The sequence below is a fragment of the Pleurodeles waltl genome, chromosome 2_1, assembly GCF_031143425.1.
Source record: "Pleurodeles waltl isolate 20211129_DDA chromosome 2_1, aPleWal1.hap1.20221129, whole genome shotgun sequence".
NCBI classification, from domain to species: Eukaryota; Metazoa; Chordata; class Amphibia; order Caudata; family Salamandridae; genus Pleurodeles; species Pleurodeles waltl.
This window is the reverse complement of record NC_090438.1, coordinates 23,296,718-23,321,513: the sequence shown is the minus strand read 5'-3', so window position 1 is coordinate 23,321,513 and position 24,796 is coordinate 23,296,718. Positions and strand designations below refer to the sequence as shown.

The following is a 24,796-nucleotide window of genomic DNA, read 5'->3' as shown; positions in this document are numbered from 1 at the left end:
CCACCTGATCGCTATATTACAATGTTTCCCCCCCCCCGCCTTTATGGGAGAGACAGTGTGGCGACATTGGCTTCGGCTCTAAGTAAGAGCAGAGGCCAATTCCACTGCACTGTCTATGCCACCAGCAAAGTTGGAATGCACACTATTGCCATTGTATTCAGTGTGCATTCTGGCTGTGCTGACAAGGGGGCCTCTTCACCTCCCATGACATGGGCATGGGCAGGCCAAGTGCCTCCCTTTGGCCCAGTCTCTGCCTTGCTTTTGGCCTTTTCATTGCAGCATCCCCACCATGAAAAGGCCGGCTGAAAAGCAAGTTGTGATCAGTCTGGTGCCCACAACTTTCACTGCTGCCAATGCATTGGGATCCACTATCCTGGCAGTAGAGGCAGTCTTGTGGTGGTCCAACTGCCAGCATTGTAATCTGGCAGTCACACTGCCAAGGATGCAGCGGTCGGTCTACTACCACAGGTACAGTGGTATGAGGACCGCGGTACTCATAATCAGGCCCTTAGGGCCTGATTACGAGTTTGGCAGTCCGTCGACTGTCATGGTGGTGGTGGCTGTCTGATCACCGTCAGGTTGGTGGTTGGACTGCCAGATTACGAGTCATGCAGGCCTATGGAGCAAAAACCACCTTGGTCCTGCCGGCACCGCCAGGCGGCACAGACCGCCACATTGACAATGCACCACAAACAGGCTGGCGGAGCCTGTGTTGCCACCGGACACATTATGAGGTAGCATACAACCAATGTGAACGTGGCGGTCCAACCACCCCATCCCAGTAGGCCAAAACAGGGACAATAAAGGGAAACACTCACCTATAGGCAGTCTTACATGCCCAGTTCCGCTATGGAGCCTTTCAAGCATGTTGTGCCACCACTGATGATAGACAGAGAGACAAATAGACAAACCTCACTATGCAAACAATACCTGCACAACTGAGATGGGGCCATCAGGAGCACTCAGGGAAGGAGCCTGCACTGGGACACATACCTCTTTACACATGCCCATAAAACAATATGTGCACAGCAAATGACCCTACATGTATCTCAGGGACAAACAACACTAGGCATAAAAGGCATTCCCATCTGCACAATGTGGAAGTGCAAGTCAACAAAGCACATCAGTTGAATACATGATCCATATCAGGGAGACATGTCTTTCCCCATACATGCTCACATTGGGCAACACTACCATAACAAAAAGTACACAATGCAATGACACCACCATTGCATTAATACCCACATAGCCATACATTCAACATATTCCCTTGCTTTGGGGGACACCAGCACTGCCCAAAATGTCAGATAGTGCAAAGAACAGCAAAAAGAACAGCAAACAGGCTATTGCACACAACTGTAGGCACACAACAAAGGTTACACGGGAACAACAGTAAGGTAAAAAGGAATTGCAGGACAAATGTATACCCCAAAGAAACAACTGCTTGGGTTTATTAATCTTAAATCAAAGTCCAAAGCCATTGGCCAGTTTATAGTGTGATGCACGGGCACATTATGGTGCCCTCACATGAGTCCTAACTGCCATGGAACCTCCACAGAAAAAGGCATCAAGAGGGCAGACAGGAACCTAAGGAATCATCCTTGTGGGGGCGGGGGTCAGATTTGGGAGAGGGGTTTGGTCTTGGTTTTGGGAGGGGTGGTCTGCTTTTTGGGAAGGGTAGGCTTCTCCTTGGGGGAGAGGTATGGGTGCTTGCAGGGTGGGCAAGGGAGTCCATAGATGTTAAAGGGAGGAACTTTATGGTGGGTAGGGGCCTCTTGGGTTTGGGACAGGGATGGACAGAACAGGGAAAAGGGCAAGGTCAAAGAGAAATAACACAGGGACGGTCATCAGAAGGAGGTTGGGATTTTCAGGTTGAGGGAGAGGTTGTCTCCTGTGTTGGTGTGGATGTTGTGGGTGCGTGCTTCTGGGAGGTATGCTTGTGTTTGGTGGGTGTCTGTTGGGTGGTATGTTGAGGTGGTGACAGTGGGAATGGTGGATGTGGTGGAAGACTGTGTTTCTGTTGTTGGTATCTGCGGGTATGGTGCTGGTGGTGAAGGTCTGGGGGTCCGTTGAACTGGTGTCTGCAGGTATGCTGGTTGTGGTGGATGTGTCATTGACTGTTGTTGTGGTACCTGTGAATATTCTGGATATTGTGTGTGTAATAATGGAGGTGTTGGGGGTGTCTTGGGAAGTGGTGCCTGTGGGTGGCTGTTGTTTACTTGTATGCTGATGTTTTGTGGTGCTTGTGTTTGTGTGTGCTGTTCTTGCGTGTTGATGTGGATGCATGCATTTAGGAAAGTACCATCTTTCTTGGCATGGTACCCCCATTTTTACATGTATGTCAGTATGTTTTTGCCTGTCTCACTGGGAACCTGCTAGCCAGGCCCCAAGTGCTCACAGTTTGAGGCTTGAATGTGTATTCCTGTGTAGTGCCTAACTGTGTCACTGAGACTTCAGAACCTCTGTGCTCATGCTCTTGCTGCCTTTAAATTTGTCACTATAGGCTAGTGGCCACTTTTTCAAATTGCAATTGGCATACTGGAACACCTTATAATTCCCTAGTATATGGTACCTAGGTACCCAGGGTATTGGGGTTCCAGGAGATCCCACTGGGCTGCAGCACTTCTTTTGCCATCCATAGGGAGCTCAGACAACCCTTTACACAGGACTGCCATTGCAGCCTGAGTGAAATAGGGTTCACGTTATTTCACAGCCATATTCACTGCACTTAAGTAACTTATAAGTCACCTTCATATCTAACCTTCACTTGCTGAAGATTAGGTGCAGAGTTACTAGGTGTGAGGGCACCCTTGCACTAGCAAAGGTGCCTCCACATAGTTCAGGGCAATTTCCCTGGACCTTGTGAGTGCGGGGACACCATTAAACGCATGCACTACATATAAGTCAATACCTTTATGTAGCTTCACAATGGTAACTCCAAATATGGCCATGTAACATGTCTAAGATCATAGAACTTTCTCCTTAAGCCAAATCTGGTATTGGGGGGCCAATTCCATGCATCTGGTACTGCCAAACCAGCTCTCTGGGGGTTTCTCTGCAGCTACTGCTGCTGCCACCCCACAGACAGGGTTCTGCCCTCATGGGGTCTGGGCTGCCCAGTCCCAGGAAGGCAGAACAAAGTATTTCCTCTGAGAGCAGGGTGTTACACCCTCTCTCTTTGGAAATAGGTGTTAAAGGCTGGTAAGGGGTAGCCTCTCCCAGCCTATGGAAATGCTTTGAAGGGCACACATGGTGCCCTCCTTGAATAAGCCAGTCTACACCGGTTTAGGGAACCCCCAGTCCCTGCTCTGGCGCGAAACTGGACAAAGAAAAGGGGAGTGACCACTCCCCTGTCCATCACCACCCCGTGGGTGATGCCCAGAGCTCCTCCAGTGTCCCAGACCTCTGCCATCTTGTTTCCAGAGGTGTGAGGGCACTCTGGAGGCCTCTGAGTGGCCAGTGCCAGCAGGTGATGTCAGAGACCCTCCTGATAGGTGCTTACCTGACTACGTGGCCAATCCTCCTCTGAGGGCTATTTAAGGTCTCTCCAGTGGGCTTTTCTTCAGATAACAACTTGCAAGAATCCAGCAGGACTCCTCCGCACTTCTCTCTTCGACTTCTGCCAAGGATCGATTGCTGACTGCTCCAGAACGCCTGCAAAACTGCAACAAAGTAGCCAGAAGACTACCAGCAACATTGTAGTGCCTAATCCTGCCGGCTTTCCCGACTGTTTCCTAGTGGTGTATGCTCTGGGGGCTGCCTGCCTTCACCCTGCTCTGGAAGTCACAAAGAATCTCCTGTGGGTCGACGGAATCTTCCCCCTGCTTCAGCAGGCACCAAACTTCAGCTTTACCGGTACTGTGGGTCCCCTCTCATCCTGACAAGCGTGGCCCCTGGAACACCAGTTGTGGACCCAAGTGACCCAGACTGTCCAGTGGTCCAACTGTCCAAATTTGGAGGAGGTAAGTCTTTGACTCCCCTCTCCAGACAGTAATCCTGTGCACCGCGTGTTCTGCAGCTACAAGGGAAAGGAACCTGTGTTCAAGGACTTCTGTAGGTGCTTCCTTCTTGTGCATGGGCTCTCTATGCTGCTGAGGGCCCCTTTTGTCTCCTCTCCCAAGTGGCTGCATCCTGGTCCTTCCTGGGCTCGGGCAGCATCCTAGTTTTCCTACTGCAACTCTTGCAGCTAACAAGTCTTGTTTGCAGTATTTTGCCAAGGAAACAACTCTGCATCCTCGAGCACGGCGTGGGACATGTTCTGCCCAAAGAAGGACTTCCTACCTCCTTTTGTTGTTGCAAAACCTGCAGCATCTTCCAACCAGAGGCAGCCATTTTGCACCTTCATCCAGGGTTTAATGGGCTCCTGCCCCCCTGAACACTTTTGTGACTCTTGGACTGGTCCCCTTCCTTTGCAGGTCCTCAGGTCTTCAGTGCTTTGCAGTCTGTTGTGGTCCTTGCAAAATCCTTTATCACGACTTTAGTGTGTTTCTGGGGCAATAGTAGTACTTTACTCCTACTTTCCAGGGTCTTGGGGTGGGGATATTATTTACACCCTTAGTGTTTTCTTACTCTCTCAGCGACCCTCTACACACTACACTAGCCTAGGGGTCCATTTGTGGTTCGCATTCCACTTTTCTAGTATATGGTTTGTGTTGCCCCTAGGCGTATTGCATCCTGTTGTATTCTACAGTGTTTGCACTACTTTCTGACTGTTTTACTTACCTGATTTGGTTGGTTTGTTGTTTATATTTTGTGTATGTTGCTTACCTCCTAAGGGAGTATATCCTCTGATATATTTTTGGCACATTGCCACTAAAATAAAGTACCTTTATTTTTAGTAAGTATGAGTATTGTCTTTCTTATGATATAGTACCTATATGAGATAAGTGGTATAGTAGGAGCTTTTCATGTCTCCTAGTTCAGTCTAAGCTGCTCTGCTATAGCTATCTCTATCAGCCTAAGCTGCTAGAACACTACTAATCTACTAATAAGGGATAACTGGACCCGGCACAAGGTGTAAGTACCATTGGTACCCACTATAAGGCAGGCCAGCCTCCTACAATGCAGATCTGTCTGTGTGCTTTAGTTAGGTTGGGGAATGGGAGATTTGGATCAGGAAGAGGGAGGTGGAGGGGGGACAGAAGGTGGAGTGACTGGCTGCCATCAGTGTGGAGGCCAAAGCCTTAAAAGATCTCTGTAGGCCAGTCACTGGACAATGAATGCCTTCCAGGAATGCATTTGTCTGTTGTAGCTGAGTTGCTAATCCCTGGATTGCATTCACAATGGCTGACTTCCCCACAGAGATCGTTCTCTGGGGGTCAATAGCCTCCTCACTGAAGTCAGCATGGTTAACAGGGGCTGGGGTGGAGGTGCCTGCAGTTAAGGAAATACCCACCCTCTTTGGTGAACAGGCATGGCCAACTGGGTGGGGAGCTTCAGGGAAGGTGGTGATAGAATTGGGGGGCAGACAAAGATGGTACAGGGGGATGCCCCAATGGGTCCACCACCACTAGGGAGTGTCCGTTGGAGGAAGAATCTGATGATGTTATGGATGTCCCAGTATCCCCTGTGGCACTCCTCTCACCTTACAGGCCACAGGGTCCCTCTTTGTTGGTGGTGTCTTGACCTGTGGTACCGTAGCCAGATACTTCCCCACTCGACTATGCCCCGTCTCCTTTGCTTGCTGGTGCTGATGCTGAAAATAGAAAGAAAAATATGGTCATCACAAATCCATGTTCACACTTGCACAACAGCTCTGATTAGCAAATATTACCTGGAAATCATGTAGGCTCCAGCACAAATATCCACCTAAGTGTCCCCTATATGTACAATACCATATGCACGTATGCCATATGAACTGTGAATGGTTGCCCACAAAAAATTAGTGATCTCAGACAACTACAATTGCACGGCTGAAGTTGTGCAATCACAATAACCATTCAACAAGTCAGAGACACCATCACGCTTAAGCCTTTGCCCAATGAAGCAGACCTCAGTTACCTGTTGTCATTCAATAGTAGGCCAATGCGAAATGCATTTCCACAGATCCCACACATGGTCATGCACACATCTATTTGTCACATACGTGATGAGCCAACAATAAGAAATGATGATACAAAATCATACCATGTTTATGACAACAGTACAAAAGCTTGGAGAAGGTACCATGTCAGACTGTAAACATATCAACAATGCACACTTCACCAAGTGATTTTTGTCCCAATAGATTCATGGAGATATCATAAATGTTGCTGTGATAGGCCACAAATGTGGCATGGAAATGGACACAGTAGACATCATGTGTAATATGTCAGGAAGAGATATCCCCAAAATCTGTAACACAATAAATCAGCAAGCCTAAGGATAATCACCACGAATATCTGGCAGTCCTTACAATGACATTAGTAGATGCTGTTAGTAGTGGATGTAGGAGAGACCCTGAGATTTGCAAGTACTTGTAGAAGGCCCTTAACATGCTGCCCATTTGTAACCTACATCATTGTCTCCATTATGGTCATGCATACCCAGATGACTGCCTGTGGATGAATGCATGTGATTCATGCTGACCAACATTCAGGGCACAAACCTTACCCATTACACATGTACAGTGCACTTTTCCACATGATGCCATATCAAGGGCATAGGTATTTACATCTAAACACGTGACATGGCCCTCATTGCTACTGCAGTTGCACATGCAAAATTACATGATATTACAGGTGAGGGTATGTGTCAACCAAGAAACATTGGTGACACACTTCTGTATGTGGCATATGAAATGTACTCCCATTGTAAATGTACTATTCCACAGACAATTTGCCATGCATGTATATGTGAGGGTATACATACATCATCGTATCAACTTAGGTAGACCATTCATGAAACAAATGTTTTTCAAAAAAGAAAGGGACACGTGTGACATGTAGGCACAAGAAATATTGGCAACAGTGATGGTACATAAATCTTGTCAAACTACATTTCCCACTTACTAAGGGAAAGTATTGACCTATAGCTACATCCAAAACACAATGTGAGCTCCGTCATCTGTATGTTGGACATCTTCACATTACAGACTGCAGTTAGGCTCCAGCACCAACATTACGCTGAAGACAACTAGTCGCTGGGTGGCAGATGCCTATATACACATGGCTGAATACAGTGATCTACAGAATGCCAGAATGGCATTGGGGTGACAATTCCATGATCTTAGACATGTTACATGGCCATGGTGGGAGTTACCATTGTGATGCTGTACATAGGTAGTGACCTATGTACAGTGCACACGTGTAATGGGGTCCCCGCACTCACAAAGTCCGGGGAATTTGCCATGAACGATGTGGGGCACCTTGGCTAGTGCCAGGGTGCCCACACACTAAGTAACTTTACACTCAACCTTCACCAGGTGAAGGTTAGACATATAGGTGACTTATAAGTTACTTAAGTGCAGTGGTAAATGGCTGTGAAATAACGTGGACGTTATTTCACTCAGGCTGCAGTGGCAGGCCTGTGTAAGAATTGTCAGAGCTCCCTATGGGTGGGAAAAGAAATGCTACAGCCCAAAGGAATCTCCTGGAACCCCAATACCCTGGGTATCTCAGTACCATATACTAGGGAATTATATGGGTGTACCAGTATGCCAATGTGAATTGGTAAATTTAGTCACTAGCCTGTTAGTGACAATTTGAATAGAGAGAGCATAACCACTGAGGTTCTGGTTAGCAGAGCCTCAGTGAGACAGTTAGGCACCACACAGTGAACACATATAGGCCACAAACTTATGAGCACTGGGGCCCTGCCTAGCAGGGTCCCAGTGACACATAACAAACATACTGAAACATAGGGTTTTCACTATGAGCACTGGGCCCTGGCTAGCAGGATCCCAGTGAGACAGTGAAAACACCATGACATATAATCACAAACAGGCCAAAAGTGGGGGCAACAAGGCTAGAAAGAGGCTGCTTTCTCACAATGACTCACAAAAGGGAAACTGCAATTGTGGTCATAAACCATTGATACATTCCATTGTGAAGCAACAACAGGAGGGGGTGTCTCTTTCACACTCCTAATTGTGATTTGCAAGGAGTTGCAAAAGGACTTTTGGCTTTACCAACTTACAAAATGCTTTTAACACATTGCATTCCTGATTTTGGCAATTGTAGGTACATCAAGCCTCACGTGTCTGCCTGACAGAAAGTTGCAGAAACAACCTTAATGTTAAAAAGAACTTCAGTTCATACATGTTGTCATTTCATGACATGTTGGCACTTGTTTGGCTACCACCTTCTTCGTTGCAAAACTGTTTCCTTTTCTTTCCAGTCCTCTGATCTGAATTGACTTCTTCTCACAGTAAAGCAAGTGACTCTCATCAGCAGGTGGTAAGGTACATGCATTTCGATGTTTTTAAACCACCTAATGCTTCAGAGGCTATTGAAAGTATTCTGCAAACCGTGCGGAGAGTTTAGTAATATCTACTCTTCAGGATAAAATAGTGGCTCAAATTTAAGAGGGACTAGCGTCTCCTTGCGCCACATTAGTGTCACTTTTTATGACGCTAATGTGGCTCAACAAGGCCAAATTTGCCACGCCAGATTTACAAAGTGGCTCAATACATGCATTGTGACACTTTGTAACCCCTTGTGCCACATCATGCCTGTGCATTCCCCCTTTAAGAGGACCACAGAAATGGTGCAGTGGAATCTATGAGAGTCTGCTGTGACATTTGTAGCTGCTATTTTTAACACCTGCACATGGTGGCGTTAGGGGCACTGATGGGTGCATGAACAGTGGCGCTGCTTATAATGCAGCACCACGTTTCTGACATTTGGGCCAGGATGTCCTAAACCTGTGAATGTTCAACATCTTTGAGATGCACAGCTGAGAGATACAGGCCATGTGAGCACCCCTTTGGGACCCTCAACACTAAGCATGGGTTGTCACAAGTACAAATATACCTGATCCCACTTTGTGCTCCTGGAGGGTGGGTATGTGATGCACAGATCTCCTCCCTTCAGCCTGCAGTGTGTTTTATTCTCATTTTGTGTTATGTTTTCTTGGTACATTGTCATCAGTAGCATCTCTTGTGAGATCGCAGGTTCTGTCTGTCCACCACAATGGAGGTGATGAAATGGAGGAGCCCTTCAGTGGGAGGGGAAAAGATGATTCTCTTCACCCACTCTTTCTTCTCTATTAATCACCATCATCAGGCGTCATGGAATGTTGCTTTATTTGATGATGTCAGCTCAGGCTGTGTTGTGGCATCATTCACTGGATGGTCTTGTTAAAGTATGCAGTTTGATGTTCTTTTCACACCCTTCTGCTCCTTACTTTGTCTGTGTTTACAGATCAGATATAACGTTTTATCTTTTAGTTGCTGCCAACAAAAGTATCAAGAGGGAAACACTGATCTGACGCATCCTGTCAGGTTCCTCTTCCATCCACACACAATGTATTGACCACACAAACTGCCAGTGGTTGATCGATAATATAATGATGATACATTTGTTTTACTGAGCAGAGTTATTGAAACATGCCCAAAGCAGAGTTACCCAGCCTATATTTTACAGGCCTTAATACATAACCAAAGAACCCAATAATAATTCACTACAGACAAATTGTCTCATTTTGCCACTTATAAATTGCAATTTTTAGTAACTCACAGTTTGTGAGTCGCAAAAATGAGATTTACAACAGTCTCTGAGACACTGTTTACGTTTCCCAAATGGGTCGCAAGTGACCTGCCTTGAAATGGCCAGCACTCACAGGGATGGTGGCCTGTTGGGGTCAACAGGTCACCATGTCTATGACTGTTTTTTAAATAAAGCAGTTTTTTTAAAAAATACATTCGTTTTTCTTAAAGGAAAAGGGTATACATTTCAAAAATAAAAATGTTAAGTTTTCTTTTCATTTTTTATGAGTGGGCAGTGGTCTGTGGCGCCACTGCCTGCCCTTAAAAAATATTGGTGCCCCATTCACAAAGGGAAGGGGTCCCTTTGGGACTCTTTCCCGTTTCCGAATGGCTTATCACCAATTTGATATTGGTGGTAAACTGTGAATGTTTTGTGACTGCATTCTAGTCACAAAATATTTACACATATGCCTGTGAGTCACTGTCAGGAAGAGACACCCTTAACCCACCTCTTCCTAAAACCAAATTGCAAAAGCAAACATGTTACTGAGTCAAAATGTGCCTTTTTTTACATGGCAAAAAGCATTTTACCCATTGCAAATGACCCTGTGGGCTGATTGCGACTGGTAAAATGCTTCATACTTCAGGCCCTATGTCTTTCAATAGGGTGGGTTCATGTTTAAATCGCCAGTCTGGCGGTCACAAGACTGCCAGACTTGCAGTGGCGGTCGGACCACAATACCCACCACAATACGAGGTCGGGCAGACCTGCCAATCTACCGCCATCCCCACCTGGATCCTAGACCCCAACGGGCTGACGGTAGTCCTGGTTGTAATTAGCCAGGGTGGCACTGCTACCTGCTAATTACAATCTTGTTCCCCACTTGCCTTTTTATGGAGGTCTTACCACCATGAAAACGTTAGCGGAGAACAAGTGCAGGGGACCAGAGGGGGGCCTGTGGCATAGGCAGTGCAGGGGTCCCTCTGCCCTGCACCCTTGAAATGTGCACTGTCTGCAGTGCAGACACTGAGCATTTCAAGGGTGCTGGTGTCCCCTGCCTGTGGCAACATTCCTGCCAGCTCAATTATGGAACCTTGGTTTCTGCCAGTCAGCCCAGTGCAAGAGACGTAATAGGGCTGGTGGGGAGCCCACCAGCACTGTGGCAGTCTGGACGGAAGTTTCTGTCCGCCTATGCATGAGTAGCCATCAGGATTCAGAGATATTAACTGTATGAGAAATACGTGGAAGAAAATGCCATGTACCTGAAGAGAAGGTTTTGCACATGAGAAGAAATATCCGATTATTCCCATCATCAAGGAAGGGGGATTGCTTCCCAAAGTATGTCTCCATAAACACTGCTGCATCCAAATTTCGCTCATGTGGTTCTTTCAGATCAGAAAAGGAAGCCATTCTGTGTGATCTGTGTAATCAAACTTCAGTTCTCCTACGTGCGAACCTGTTTTATAGCAAAACGGCCTGAATTGTACAGTAAAGGCAAACAGATGGAAGTCAATATGCAAAAAATTGGCCAATGTAGAAATATTTCAGTAAAAATAGTGGTAGTAAATTGAGCACTGACTTTTTGTGAACAGAATCTATTTTTTTTCACCAACCTATATATTATGTTGGTTCACAGACCACTGTTCGTGAAAGCTCACCAAAGGGCCAGGTTGCAATTTGCATGTCCCTGTAATTGGTTGCAAACCACCTGTCCTGCCAGGGACACTATCCCTTGTTAGCACTGCCAAAGCTCCTTCAAGGAAGCACAGCTGCTTTTATGAAATGAATGTTTTCCATTTTCAAAACTTCAGAATGAGAAGGCAGTGGATCCTCCGCCTTGTGCAGCCAACAACATTCCCAAAGCGGATTGTATCTCCTTTGAAAATCAGTTATCTCCTTCCTTGAGTAACTCAGTAACTGATCAATGCGATGTGACCAGAATTGCAGTCACAAATCCTTGGCAGACCTACCAAGTCAAATAGTGCCACTGTGTGTCACACTAATTTGACCCCCTTCACATGGTCACCCGGTGAGGAGCCCAAAACACAAAGGCCCTCATTGCAACCCTGGCGGTCGGTGATAAAGCGGCGGTAGTACCACCAACAGGCCGGCGGTAAAAAAAATGGAATCACGACCAGTCCGGAAACCGCTAACACAGACAGCCACTTTAACACTCCGACCACCAGGGCGGTAGAAACAAACACCGCGGCGGTAACCGCCAACAGACAGGCGGAAGACAATGTACCACCCACACTATAACAAGGCACCAATCCTCCAGCTTTTCCGGGGCGGTACCAACGCCATCAAAAGCACAGCGGAAACAGTACTTGGAAGGGAAACCACTCACCTCTCGACACCTAACGAGGAACCAGGACGCCATGGAGCCCGAGTTACAGGTCCTGCCCATTATGGTTTACCTCATCATCTACCAGGATCATCAAAGACTACGGCAACGACAACAGTGAGTACTGCACCTAGCACACAGGGGAGGGGAGGAGGGAAAAGAGAGTGACACGTGCACGCAACACCCGTGCCCCATGCCCCCCACCCACAACAGCACACACACACACATATCCAATAACATCACAGATACACCCTGTCACCCCTGGAAGAACGCAAGAACCAAATTAAATGAGTTTAACGAGTGTAATAATCGAACTATCAGATAGCCCAAGATAACTTGAAATCATCAGTATATACAAATATTTACAGCAAGTACACAAGTCCGTACACTGTCCCATTACATGTCCGTGGACCAGTGGTCCCAAAAAGCATGGGTGAAGCCCACACATGACACCTGACTCAAAACGGAGAGAACACTGCAGGAGCATCAGGTCGAAAAAAACACAGGCACCTCAGGGGGAAGGGGAGGGGGCACCTCAGCCCGATGATGGGATGACGCCACTGCTCCTCGAGGGGGCTCCATGCCCACTGCTTGATCCTGGGGAGTGCAAAGCCACAGTCTCTCAAGTGGGTGGGTTGCCCACTGCTTGCTCCTGGGGAGTGCAAAGCCACAGTCTCTCAAGTGGGTGGGTTGCCCAGTGCTTGGCCCTGGGGAGTGCAAAGCCACAGTCTCTCAAGTCTCTCAAGTGGGTGGTTTGACCACTGCTTGGTCCTGGGGAGTGCAAAGCCAGTCTCTCAAGTCTCCCAAGTGGCTGGTTTGCCCACTGTTTGGTCCTGGGGAGTGCAAAGCCACAGTCTTTCAAGTGTGTGGCATGTTCCACAGGTTCTGGAGGGGGCATGGTGCCCAGAGTGCTTCATCCTGCCAAGGACTGGGGTAGTGGATGCTATTCTCCACTGGTTCTGGAGGGGGGCATGGTGCCCAGAGTGCTTCATCCTGCCAAGGACTGGGGTAGTGGATGCTGTTCTCCACTGGTTCTGGAGGGGGCTTTGTGCCCAGAGTGCTTCATCCTGCCAAGGACTGGGTGAGTGGATGCTGTTCTCCACTGGTTCTGGAGGGGGCATGGTGCCCAGAGTGCTTCATCCTGCCAAGGACTGGGGTAGTGGATGCTGTTCTCCACTGGTTCTGGAGGTGGAATGGTGCCCAGTGATGCTGCACCAGCGGTGTGGGAGTTCCCATTTCCTCATATGGGAGTCTGAGCCACAAGATTTACCGGTAACAGGCAGCATGATACTCCATGGAGGCAGAGCCACACTCCTCCTTGTGATGACTAAGGCTGCAAACTGCTGGTAGTGCCAGTGCTGGTGGTGGTGCCTCATGTAGTGTGTGCAGGGTCCAGGACGTCTCCTGCAGCCTCGGACGCCTGCCCATTGGGAATGCTGCTGATGTCCGCTGTAGTGGCACTGGCTGGGCACGTTGCAGGGCAGGTGGCAGTGGCTGCGGCTGTGTCTGCGGCAGAGACGCTGCTGATGGTACAGGTGTCTCCTGAAGCCTCGGAAGGCTGCCCACTGGGGATGATGCTGGTGAATGTAGTAGAGGCAGCAGACGTGCAGGTGGCGCTGCAGATGGTGGTGCAGGTGGCGGGTGTTGTGGCGGTGCCCACCGTCGTACAGGTTGCTGGCCTGTCTTACAAAAGGGGTGACACCAGTCCCTCACCCGGAGGCTCCGTGCCCTGAGCTGACTTCCCTTTGCTTCTGTGTCCCTTCCCCACCTTGGAAGTCACTGCTGGGACCTTGGCACTGTCCTCTTTGGTTCTGGAAGAGGCCGTGCTGGGTGGTTGGTGCGGCTTTTCTCTTCGGCATGCTGGCCCCTTCTTTACCTTGGCAGGTGGTGGAATAGGGCGGTCCTTGGACGCACTAGGTGGCACACTGGCAGCCCTGATGGGTGCCTGTGAGAAAGTAGCCTCTTTCTAGCCTTGTTACCCCCACTTTTGGCCTGGTTGTGAGTGTATGTCAGGGTGTTTTCACTGTCTCACTGGGATCCTGCTAGCCAGGGCCCAGTGCTCATAGTGAAAACCCTATGTTTTCAGTATGTTTGTTATGTGTCACTGGGACCCTGCTAGTCAGGACCCCAGTGCTCATAAGTTTGTGGCCTATATGTATGTGTTCCCTGTGTGGTGCCTAACTGTCTCACTGAGGCTCTGCTAACCAGAACCTCAGGGGTTATGCTCTCTCTGTACAAATTGTCACTGACAGGCTAGTGACCAATTTCACCAATTTACATTGGCTTACTGGAACACCCTTATAATTCCCTAGTATATGGTACTGAGGTACCCAGGGTATTGGGGTTCCAGGAGATCCCTATGGACTGCAGCATTTCTTTTGCCACCCATAGGGAGCTCTGACAATTCTTACACAGGCCTGCCACTGCAGCCTGAGTGAAATAACGTCCACGTTATTTCACAGCCATTTTACACTGCACTTAAGTAACTTTTAAGTCACCTATATGTCTAACCTTTACCTGGTAAAGGTTGGGTGCTAAGTTACTTAGTGTGGGGGCACCCCGGCACTAGCCAAGGTGCCCCCACATTGTTCAGGGCCAATTCCCCGGACTTTGTGAGTGCGGGGACACCATTACACGCGTGCACTACATATAGGTCACTACCTATATGTAGCTTCACAATGGTAACTCCGAATATGGCCATGTAACATGTCTAGGATCATGGAATTGCCCCCTCTATGCCATCCTGGCATAGTTGGCACAATCCCATGATCCCAGTGGTCTGTAGCACAGACCCTGGTACTGCCAAACTGCCTTTCCAGGGGTTTCACTGCAGCTGCTGCTGCTGCCAGCCCCTCAGACAGGCTTCTGCCCTCCTGGGGTCCAGCCAGGCCTGGCCCAGGATGGCAGAACAAAGGACTTCCTCTGAGAGAGGGTGTTACACCCTCTCCCTTTGGAAAATGGTGTGAAGGCAGGGGAGCAGTAGCCTCCCCCAGCCTCTGGAAATGCTTTCATGGGCACACATGGTGCCCATTTCTGCATAAGCCAGTCTACACCGGTTCAGGGACCCCTTAGCCCTGCTCTGGCGCGAAACTGGACAAAGGAAAGGGGAGTGACCACTCCCCTGACCTGTACCTCCCCTGGTAGGTGCCCAGAGCTCCTCCAGTGTGCCCCAGACCTCTGCCATCTTGGAAACAGAGGTGCTGCTGGCACACTGGACTGCTCTGAGTGGCCAGTGCCATCAGGTGACGTCAGAGACTCCTTCTGATAGGCTCCTTCAGGTGTTGCTAGCCTATCCTCTCTCCTAGGTAGCCAAACCCTCTTTTCTGGCTATTTAGGGTCTCTGTCTCTTGGGATTCCTTAGATAACGAATGCAAGAGCTCATCCGAGTTTCTCTGCATCTCTCTCTTCACCTTCTGCCAAGGAATCAACTGCTGACCGCGCTGGAAGCCTGCAAAACTGCAACATAGTAGCGAAGATGACTACTGCAACTCTGTAACGCTGATCCTGCCGCCTTCTCGACTGTTTTCCTGGTGGTGCATGCTGTGGGGGTAGTCTGCCTCCTCTCTGCACTAGAAGCTCCGAAGAAATCTCCCGTGGGTCGACGGAATCGTCCCCCTGCAACCGCAGGCACCAAAGAACTGCATCACCGGTCCCCTGGGTCTCCTCTCAGCACGACGAGCGAGGTCCCTTGAATCCAGCAACTCTCTCCAAGTGACTCCCACAGTCCAGTGACTCTTCAGTCCAAGTTTGGTGGAGGTAAGTCCTTGCCTCCCCACACCAGACTGCATTGCTGGGAACCGCGACTTTTGCAGCTACTACGGCCTCCGTGCACTTCCGGCGGAAATCCTTTGTGCACAGTCCAGCCTGGGTCCACGGCATTCTAACCTGCATTGCACGACCTCCTAAGTTGCTCTCCGACGACGTGGGACTCCTTTGTGCGACTTCGGGTGAGCACCATTTCACACATCCTCGTAGTGCCTGTTTCTGGCACTTCTGCGGGTGCTGCCTGCTGCTGAGAGGGCTCCTTTTCTTGCTCGATGCCCCCTCTGTCCCCTGACGCAATTGGCGATATCCTGGTCCCTCCTGGGCCACAGCAGCATCCAAAAACACTAACTGCACGATTTGCAGCTAGCAAAGCTTGTTGGCGGTCTTTCGGCGGGAAAACACTTCTGCAGGACTCTCCATAGCGTGAGGGATCCGTCCTCCAAAGGGAAAGTCTCTAGCCCTTGTCGTTCCTGCAGAAACCTAAGCTTCTACTGTCCAGTAGCAGCTTCTTTGCACCCACAGCTGGCATTTCCTGGGTATCTGCCCATCTCCGACTTGCTTGTGACTTTTGGACTTGGTCCCCTTGTTCCACAGGTACCCACGACTGGAAATCCATCGTTGTTGCATTGTTGGTTTGTGTCTTTCCTGCAGATTTCCCCTATCACGACTTCTATGTCCTTTGGGGATCTTTAGTGCACTTTGCACTCACTTTTCAGGGTCTTGGGGTGGGCTATTTTTCTAACCCTTACTATTTTCTAATAGTCCCAGCAACCCTCTACAAGGTCACATAGGTTTGGGGTCCATTCGTGATTCGCATTCCACTTTTGGAGTATATGGTTTGTGTTGCCCCTATCCCTATGTGTCTCCATTGCATCCTATTGTAACTATACATTGTTTGCACTGTTTTCTAATACTATTACCGCATATTTTGGTATTTTGTACATATATCTTGTGTATATTTGCTATCCTCATACTGAGGGTACTCACTGAGATACTTTTGGCATATTGTCATAAAAATAAAGTACCTTTATTTTTAGTATATCTGTGTATTGTGTTTTCTTATGATATTGTGCATATGACACTAGTGGTACTGTAGGAGCTTCACTTGTCTCCTAGTTCAGCCTAAGCTGCTCTGCTAAGCTACCATTATCTATCAGCCTATGCTACTAGACACCCTATACACTAATAAGGGATAACTGGGCCTGGTGCAAGGTGTAAGTACCCCTTGGTACTCACTACAAGCCAGTCCAGCCTCCTACAGTGCCCCCTTCGATGTTCCCGGACTTGCAGGGACCACACTGGATGAGGATTTGGTCCTAGGGAGTGCAAAGCCACAGTCTCTCAAGTGGATGGGCTGCCCACTTCTTGCTCCTGGGGAGTGCAAAGCCACAGTCTCTCAAGTCTCTCAAGTGGGTGGGTTGCCCACTGCTTGGATCTGGGGAGTGCAAAGCCACCGTCTCTCAAGTCTCCCAAGTGTGTGGTTTGCCCACTGTTTGGTCCTGGGGCGTGCAAAGCCACAGTCTCTCAAGTCTCTCAAGTGGGTGGTTTGCCCACTGTTTGGTCCTGGGGAGTGCAAAGCCACAGTCTCTCAAGTGGGTGGTTTGCCCACTGCTTGGTCCTGGGGAGTGCCAAGCCACAGTCTCTCAAGTCTCCCAAGTCGGTGGTTTGCCCACTGTTTGGTCCTGGGGAGTGCAAAGCCACAGTCTCTCAAGTCTCTCAAGTGGGTGGTTTGCCCACTGTTTGGTCCTGCGGAGTGCAAAGCCACAGTCACTGGATGAGGATTTGGTGGCTGAGGTGATGGGCTGGGATCTAGAAATCCTGGCCCTAGGGGAAGGACGGGGGGTGTAGGGAAGAGGTCAATGTTAGCTAGGAAAAGTTTTTAGACACACTGGGACGGGAAGATGGAGGGGGTTTGGGAGTGGAGGAAGAGGTAGTGGTTGTAGGAGGTGTACGTCTGCTGAGTTTGGGTGAAGGTGCATGGGCTGGAGGCTGTTGTGAGGTGGATGGCTGTTGAGTGGGTGTGTGCCGGCATTTGTGTACTTTGGGAGGAGGGCTCACAGACACACTGGGAGAGGACACAGGGAACGTGTGCATGGTAGTGGTGGTGGTGATTGCACATGAGCCGTGTGTGGTGATGGGCGTGCAAGTGATGGAGGTAGAGGATGAGGATGTAGTGCATGCAGGTGTGAGTGGAGATGAGACTGGGAGGGAGGTGGAGGACGTGGAGGAGGGGGACACAGTGGAGGCAGTGGATGTTGGTGTGTCTGCATGGGTATGGTGCTTGTGTGAGTGCCTGTGGGATGTGTGATGCTTATGTTTGCCATGTCCACTTTTGTGAGTTGATGTGTGTGCATGCTGGTCTGATGGTGTGCTTGGGATAGTCTGAGGTAGAGAGGATTGGGTCTGGGTAGTGGAGGTTGGAGGGCGGAGGCTGGACACAGGGGCAATGGCTGCCATCAGTGCTGAAGCCAGAGCCTGAAATGCCCTCTGTTGGGCCACCACGCCAGAATGAATGCCCTCCAGGTATGCATTTGTTTGCTGCAAATGCCTCTCCACACCCTGGATGGCATTCAGAATGGTTCACTGCCCAACAGTGAGGGATCTCAGGAGGTCAATAGCCTCCTAACTGAGGGCAGCAGGGCTGACTGGGGCAGGGCCTAAGGTGCCTGGGGGGAAGGAGATGCCCACCCTCCTGGGTGAGCGGGCACGGGAAACATGCTGAGGGGCTGCTGGGAGGGCGGTGCTGGTAGCGTGGGTGGCGGCTGTACCTGTTGTTGCGGGGGGCATAGATGTGCCCGCCACCACAAGGGAGCTCCCATCAGAGGAGGAGTCGCTGTCGCTGGTGTCCCCTCCTGTCCCTACCGTGGAGCTCCCCTCGCCCTCCGTCCCAGTGGTGCCTTCAGACTTCGTACATTCACCCTCCTGGGCCATGTGGTTTGCAGCTCCCTCGTGCTCCGGTGCCACTGCTCCTCCGCCAGATGATGCTAGTGCACACAAGGACAGGGTGACAAAACAAAAAGGGGGGGAAAGACAGAGGACACACATGGTCAATGCTAGTAACACCACTACCGTTGGCGGACACAACACACAGGGAGCAGCCCTCTGCACTAGGCCATGCACTAACAGTTCTTAGGAAAATCACCTGCCCATGGGGGAATATGCCTAATCCCATCTGCTGCAAACCTGGAACCCACAGGAGCCTTACTAGTTGTCGATGGGCACTACCACTATTGGGGTTGGAGTGCCACAGAGCCTGCCTAGCAAGGGACCTACCCTAGCAAGTTCACCCTGGCCTAAGGGAACCCACAGCCCACATCCCCACCCAGACACCTCGTACAGCTCGCAGAGTCAGCTAAATGAAACTGTACTCACCCCCTTGTGGCTGCTGTGATGCCCTCAAGCGCCCATCCAACTCCACCAGGACCCGGAACATCAGGGGGGTCATGGCACAACGGGCACCCCTTCCACATTGGGAGGCCATCCCCAGCTGGGCCTCCGCTATCTTCTTGCCCCAGCGGCGCAGGTCCTCCCATCTCTTGCAGCAATGGGTGCTCTGTCTATGATAGACCCCCAGGGTCCTCACTTCCTTGGCGTTGGCACGCCAAATACCCTTCTTCTGGTCAGCGCTGACTAACAGGAAAGGTAAAGTAAGAATGGAACTTACTCCCCCATCCAGTTCTTCTTACTCATTGGCCACAACTTCCCACCCATGCCCTGAAACACATACACCGACCATACTTACATGCAGGCCAAAGCCCCCCCATGTATCTTCCATCCAGACCACTCCATACATTCATGTCCCATCCATCATGCGCACAGTGTACTCACCTGTTTGTCTGGAGGACCCTAGAGTAGTGTGTACTGGGGGAGCACCCCATCCACCAGTTTCTCCAACTCCTCCGAAGTGAAGGCAGGGGCCCTTTCCCCAGACACAGTAGCCATTGTCACTTCCAGACTCAGGTCACAGCAGCACTTGCAGTGTAGGTCCTCGCCTGTTGAAGGTCAGGTATAAAGTGAGTGAACAGATAGAAAATTGCGGTCACGTCCGCGGCGGTGCATACCGTCACCATGGCATACCTCGTCATTGGCTCCTGGAACCCATAGGGCCCAATGATAACCAATGCTGAATTGTGCGGCGGTCTTCGACCGCCTACCACAACGCTGCACAACACCAGTGCAGTTACCTCATTTGCCCTTGTCCCTCATTAAAGGTCAGGCAACCGCCATTTCAGGGGGGCACATGGCAGGGCACCTAACTGCGTCACATCACATTTGAGCAGGAATCCGGACAGACAGCGCCACACACTCATTAAATCACAATAGTGCAAAACACCCTTGTGCAACCTATGTGGTACATGACCCTCTGCTCACCATTCTCCTCCATAGGGCACATCCGCCGGGGCAGCTGATGAGATGGCGTCATCCTCCGGTGTACAGACCCCTGGTGGACCTGTCGACAATGGAAGACAGACACATCATTATCACCTACAGACTTGATCGTGCCAGAATCCATCAACTGTGTGCCCAGTTGGAGCCTGACCTGATGTCAGCTATCCGCCATCCCACAGGAATCCCCCCTCTAATGCAGGTCCTGTCAGTGCTCCATTTCCTGGCCAGTAGTTCCTTTCAAACAACAGTGACCATGGCATCAGGGATGTCACAGCCAATGTTCTCTAACGTGTTGACCAGAGTGTTGTCTTTTCTGTTGAAAAACATGCGCAGCTACATTGTTTTCCCCCAGGTGGAGGATTTGCCCATAGTGAAAGGTGACTTCTATGCCTTGGGACATATCCCCAACATCATTGGTGCCATTGATGGTACACATGTGGCATTTGTCCCGCAAGAATGAACATGTGTACAGAAATCGTAAAAGCTATCATTCGATGAATGTGCAGATGGTGTGTTTGGCAGACCAGTACATCTCCCATGTGAATGCCAAGTATCCTGGCTCTGTGCATGACGCTTACATTTTGAGGAATAGCAGCATCCCTTATGTGATGGGGCAACTCCAGAGGCACCATGTGTGGCTAATAGGTGAGCTCAAGGTCCCCACACAGTTTGAATAGGTGTCTGGGTATGGGAGAGACCCTAAGGGTTGGTGTATGTCTAACAGATATCCCTCAATATTTGCAGGATACTCTGGTTACCCCAACCTGTCATGGCTACTGACCCCAGTGAGGAATCCCAGGACAAGGGCCGAGGAACGCTACAATGAGGCACATGGGTGAACTAGGCGGATTATAGAGCGGACTTTTGGCCTCCTGAAGGCCAGATTCCAGTGCCTCCATCTAACAGGTGGCTCCGTATTCTACTCACCAAAAAGGTGTGCCAGATAATCGTGGCATGCTGTATGTTGTACAACCTGGCTTTGCAACGCCAGGTGCCTTTTCTGAAGGAGGATGGGCCTGATGTTGGTCTTGTGGCAGCTGTGGAGCCTGTGGAGCCTGTGGACAGCGAAGAAGAGGAGGCAGAGGAAGATGATATTGACAACAGAAACAACATCATCATGCAATACTTCCAGTGAGACACAGGTAAGAGACTGGCACTGCTCCTCTCATATCAGACTACTGTACGACATTGTATAAGTCTGCTTTTTTATCTCTGTGTATGGACCCTGACAGTTCACTTTGCCTTTACTTTTCACAGATCTGGGTGCCACATTCTGCCTTCTGCTATGTTCACTGCTGCCCAACAACTGTCATACTTTGGTATGTGCAAATGAACATTGACATTGATATTTGTCAGAGAGGTTGTAATAACACATTTGTGAAAGTATATACTGACTCCAGATTGGTTTGTGATTCAAGGGTATTTATTTCAGTGCTAATAAGTGGAGGGGGATGTGCAATGGGCTGGGGTGATGGTGGAGGAAAGTCCAGGGTAGAGTCCGGTCTCTTGGTATCAGAGGTGCATTGTCCAAGGGGGCATAGGAAGTGTAGCAATGGCAGTTCAAGGTGGTCAGCGTGACATAGTGGGACAGAAGGGTGACAATCAGGAGAGTCTTATTTCCTGGCTGGGGTCTTGGCAATGTTCTCTGTCTTGTGCCTGGATCGCAGGGACCGTTTGCGGGGTGGTTCTCCTTCTGCAGGGGGTGGGGTGCTGGTGGCCTGTTGGTCCTGTGGTGGGACCTCCTGTCCACTAGCGCCGGCGGACGTGGAGGGCTGTTCATTGTTCAGGCTAGTATCATGGGCCCGTTGGTGTGCCACTGTCTCCCTCATCGTGTTGGCCATGTTTGCCAGCAACCCTGCAATGGTGACCAGGGTGGTGTTAATGGACTTCAAGTCCTCCCTGATCCCCAGGTACTGTTCCTCCTGCAGCCGCTGGGTCTCCTGAAAGTTGGCCAGTACCGTGCCCATGGTGTCCTGGGAATGGTGGTATGCTCCCATGATGTTGGAGAGTGCCTCGTGGAGAGTGGGTTCCCTGGACCTGTCCTCCCCCTGTGGCCCAGCAGTCCTCCCAGCTTCCCTGTTCTCCTGTGCCTCTGTCCTCTGAACTGTGTACCCACTGCCACTAACCCAAGGTCCCTGATTGTCGGGTGTTTGTGGGTTTGCCTGTGGTCCCTGTAGTGGTGGACACAATGCTGATTGACGTGTCCTGGGGACAGTGGCATGGGCTAGCTGGGTGGGTGCTGTGGTGGTGTTTCCTGAGGGGGGAGGTTCAGTGGTGGTTTGTGACTGTGGCAGGGAAACTGACTGTCCAGAGTTCCCTGATGGGCCGGGCTGGTCACTGTGGGCCTCTTCTGTGGGGGGACTGGAAAGGGCTGGCACCTCCTGTCCGGTGATGTTGGGTAGGGGTCCTGTTGGGGTGTACATGCATAGTTATTGTATCTGTGTGTGCCATCTTGTGCAATGGGTGAGTTTCCCTCTACTCCTGTGCTTGCATTATTGCCTTGGCCCTTATGTGAGTGGTGATTGTGTGCCCTGGCTGAGTCTCTCTACTGGACATGCTTTGGTGATGGGTGTCCATGCAGGTCTGTAATGGGTGTCCATGCATTGTTTTCACATAAAGGGCTTGGTATTAGGATGGGTGGGCTGTGATAGAGGGGTATGTTTAAGGTGGTGGAGTGATGGGGGTGAGGGTAGGGGTAGGAGTTTCTGATGGCATGCAGTTAGGGTGGGGGATATAGTAGTAAAGCTTTGACTTACCAGTGTCCAGTCCTCCTGCTATTCCTGCGAGGCCCTCAGGAGGCATGATCGCCAAGACTTGCTCCTCCCATGTTGTTGTGGGGGAGGAGGTGGTGGTGCACCTCCAGTGCTCTGTACGGCGACATGGTGTCTGGATAGCACGGAACGCACCTTCCCCCGTAGGTCATTCCACCTCTTCCTGATGTCATCCCATGTTCTTGGGTGCTGTCCCACTACGTTGACCCTGTCGACAATTCCCCTCTATAGTATGTTATATTACCATAGCCTCTCTTGCCTGTCCTGTAAGGTTGGTTCCTTGCCCCTACCCCCTTTTCCCTGCCCTCAATGGTCCGTTGTGCTGCTACTGTCCTCCCTCCTGCCCTGCATGTTTAATTTGTTGTCTCTGCACCCTCTTACCTCCCCAATTATCCAAGTCTGTGACCTTGACCCCTGGTTCCCCACAGTATTCTAATGAACATGTAGATTGCTAACATTCTATAATTGTTACCACAGTAACATTATCTTGATGTAATCAAAACTTTAATACCTAAAGCATTTCCTTTAGAAATTATAAAAATGAGAGGGTCTTCTTCCCATAAAATTAGACATATTATCTGAATTCTCAAATAGTGACAAAGCACTTTTAAATTATTTGCTATCTTTATGTTCTTTAATCCCATTGTTCACTTGATTATATGTTAAACTAAGGGAAGAAGATGTGTCATTACTGCCTGAGCTGCAGACTTTGCAGCTGCGAAACCAGGTTTGAGTTTCACCATCAGCTCGACATCCTGTGATTCTGGGCAAATCACTTAATCCTCCCATGCCTTAAACCATAATTAATGTTTCCTTGTGTGATGTAAATGATGCTCTTGTAAGCACTCCAATACCTTTGGGTCAAGTCTGCACTCTATAATACTGCAAAAAGACAAAAACTGAGAAATTTCCTAGCTAATGTGAAGGAAATTTCATTTCTATTAAGGACACAGAGGCGAGGATTACGCAGTCCTTTCTTCACTTTGATTATTACAGCAGGTACATGTCTAAAAAATACCGTAAGAAACACTACAACTCTCATGAGTCCAACAACATTGCCATGGTAACCATAAACCAATAGAAGTTCTGTCCAAATGTCCATATGAATACTTGCCGGGTCCAGTTCTTCCTTTTCTTCAATCTAGGAAGTTAAGTTCAGGCAGCTTCAATCCGTCTTAGATTTGCATTCTAGAACATAAGGAGAGTATTTATTATCAACCATCATATGTGATAACTCTTAGCAATTCAGACCTGCAGAAAAAATTCACAGCAACCCTACATCTTAGTTATATGCTTTCAAAAGAGACAATGAATGAGATCAAAAGATATTCAAGATAGTATATAATAATTTCAGAAACGCCATACGTAGTTCAGCAATTTGTGAAAAAAATAATACTTGTAAATCTACCGTACTCCTGTATAACTCCACCCGCTAATGCATTCCTAGACTTGATCCAAGAAAACCCAGTGAGGGTATACTGCTGAAGGAGAGGGTATGATAATCCTCACCTCCGTGTCCTTGATAGAAATTAAACTGTCCTTCACACTAGCTATCAAATTTCTCATTGTATGTCAGGACTGGAGGCAAGAATTATACATGTTAAAAACTTACTCACCACCAGCGATGTGGCTTCATGAATAGGCTTTGAATAGAATTTATTAAAGGTGGATTCAGTTGACCAGTCGGCCCATTCATAATATCTTCCAGTCTGCCGCCTACCTGTTTGGCCTAAGAAGCCATTGCCCCTCTAGTGGAGTGTGCACCAAAAAGGCAGACATCGATGCCTGCCTCCATTATAATCCATAGTACCCACCTGGCAATAGTCGGCAAAGTAACTGTTCTGTGAGTTTTTTTTATGGTAAATAATAGTTGTTTCTCACCTGTTGGTCTTATCTCCCTC

The 24,796-nt window shown here is 49.3% G+C and overlaps 1 protein-coding gene across 1 annotated transcript in view; it reads right to left on the bottom strand.

The window, feature by feature from the left end:
• The window catches only part of LOC138259276 (nicotinamide N-methyltransferase-like), a 199,628-nt gene that overhangs the window by 122,884 nt on the left and 51,948 nt on the right, over nt 1-24,796 (bottom strand). The window contains exons 3-4 of the mRNA XM_069206896.1: nt 23,914-24,036; nt 5,590-5,695 (exon numbers count right to left, since the gene is read on the bottom strand). Of these exons, the coding sequence (XP_069062997.1) occupies nt 5,590-5,695; nt 23,914-24,036 (229 nt within the window). The remainder of the gene's footprint in view (nt 1-5,589; nt 5,696-23,913; nt 24,037-24,796) is intronic.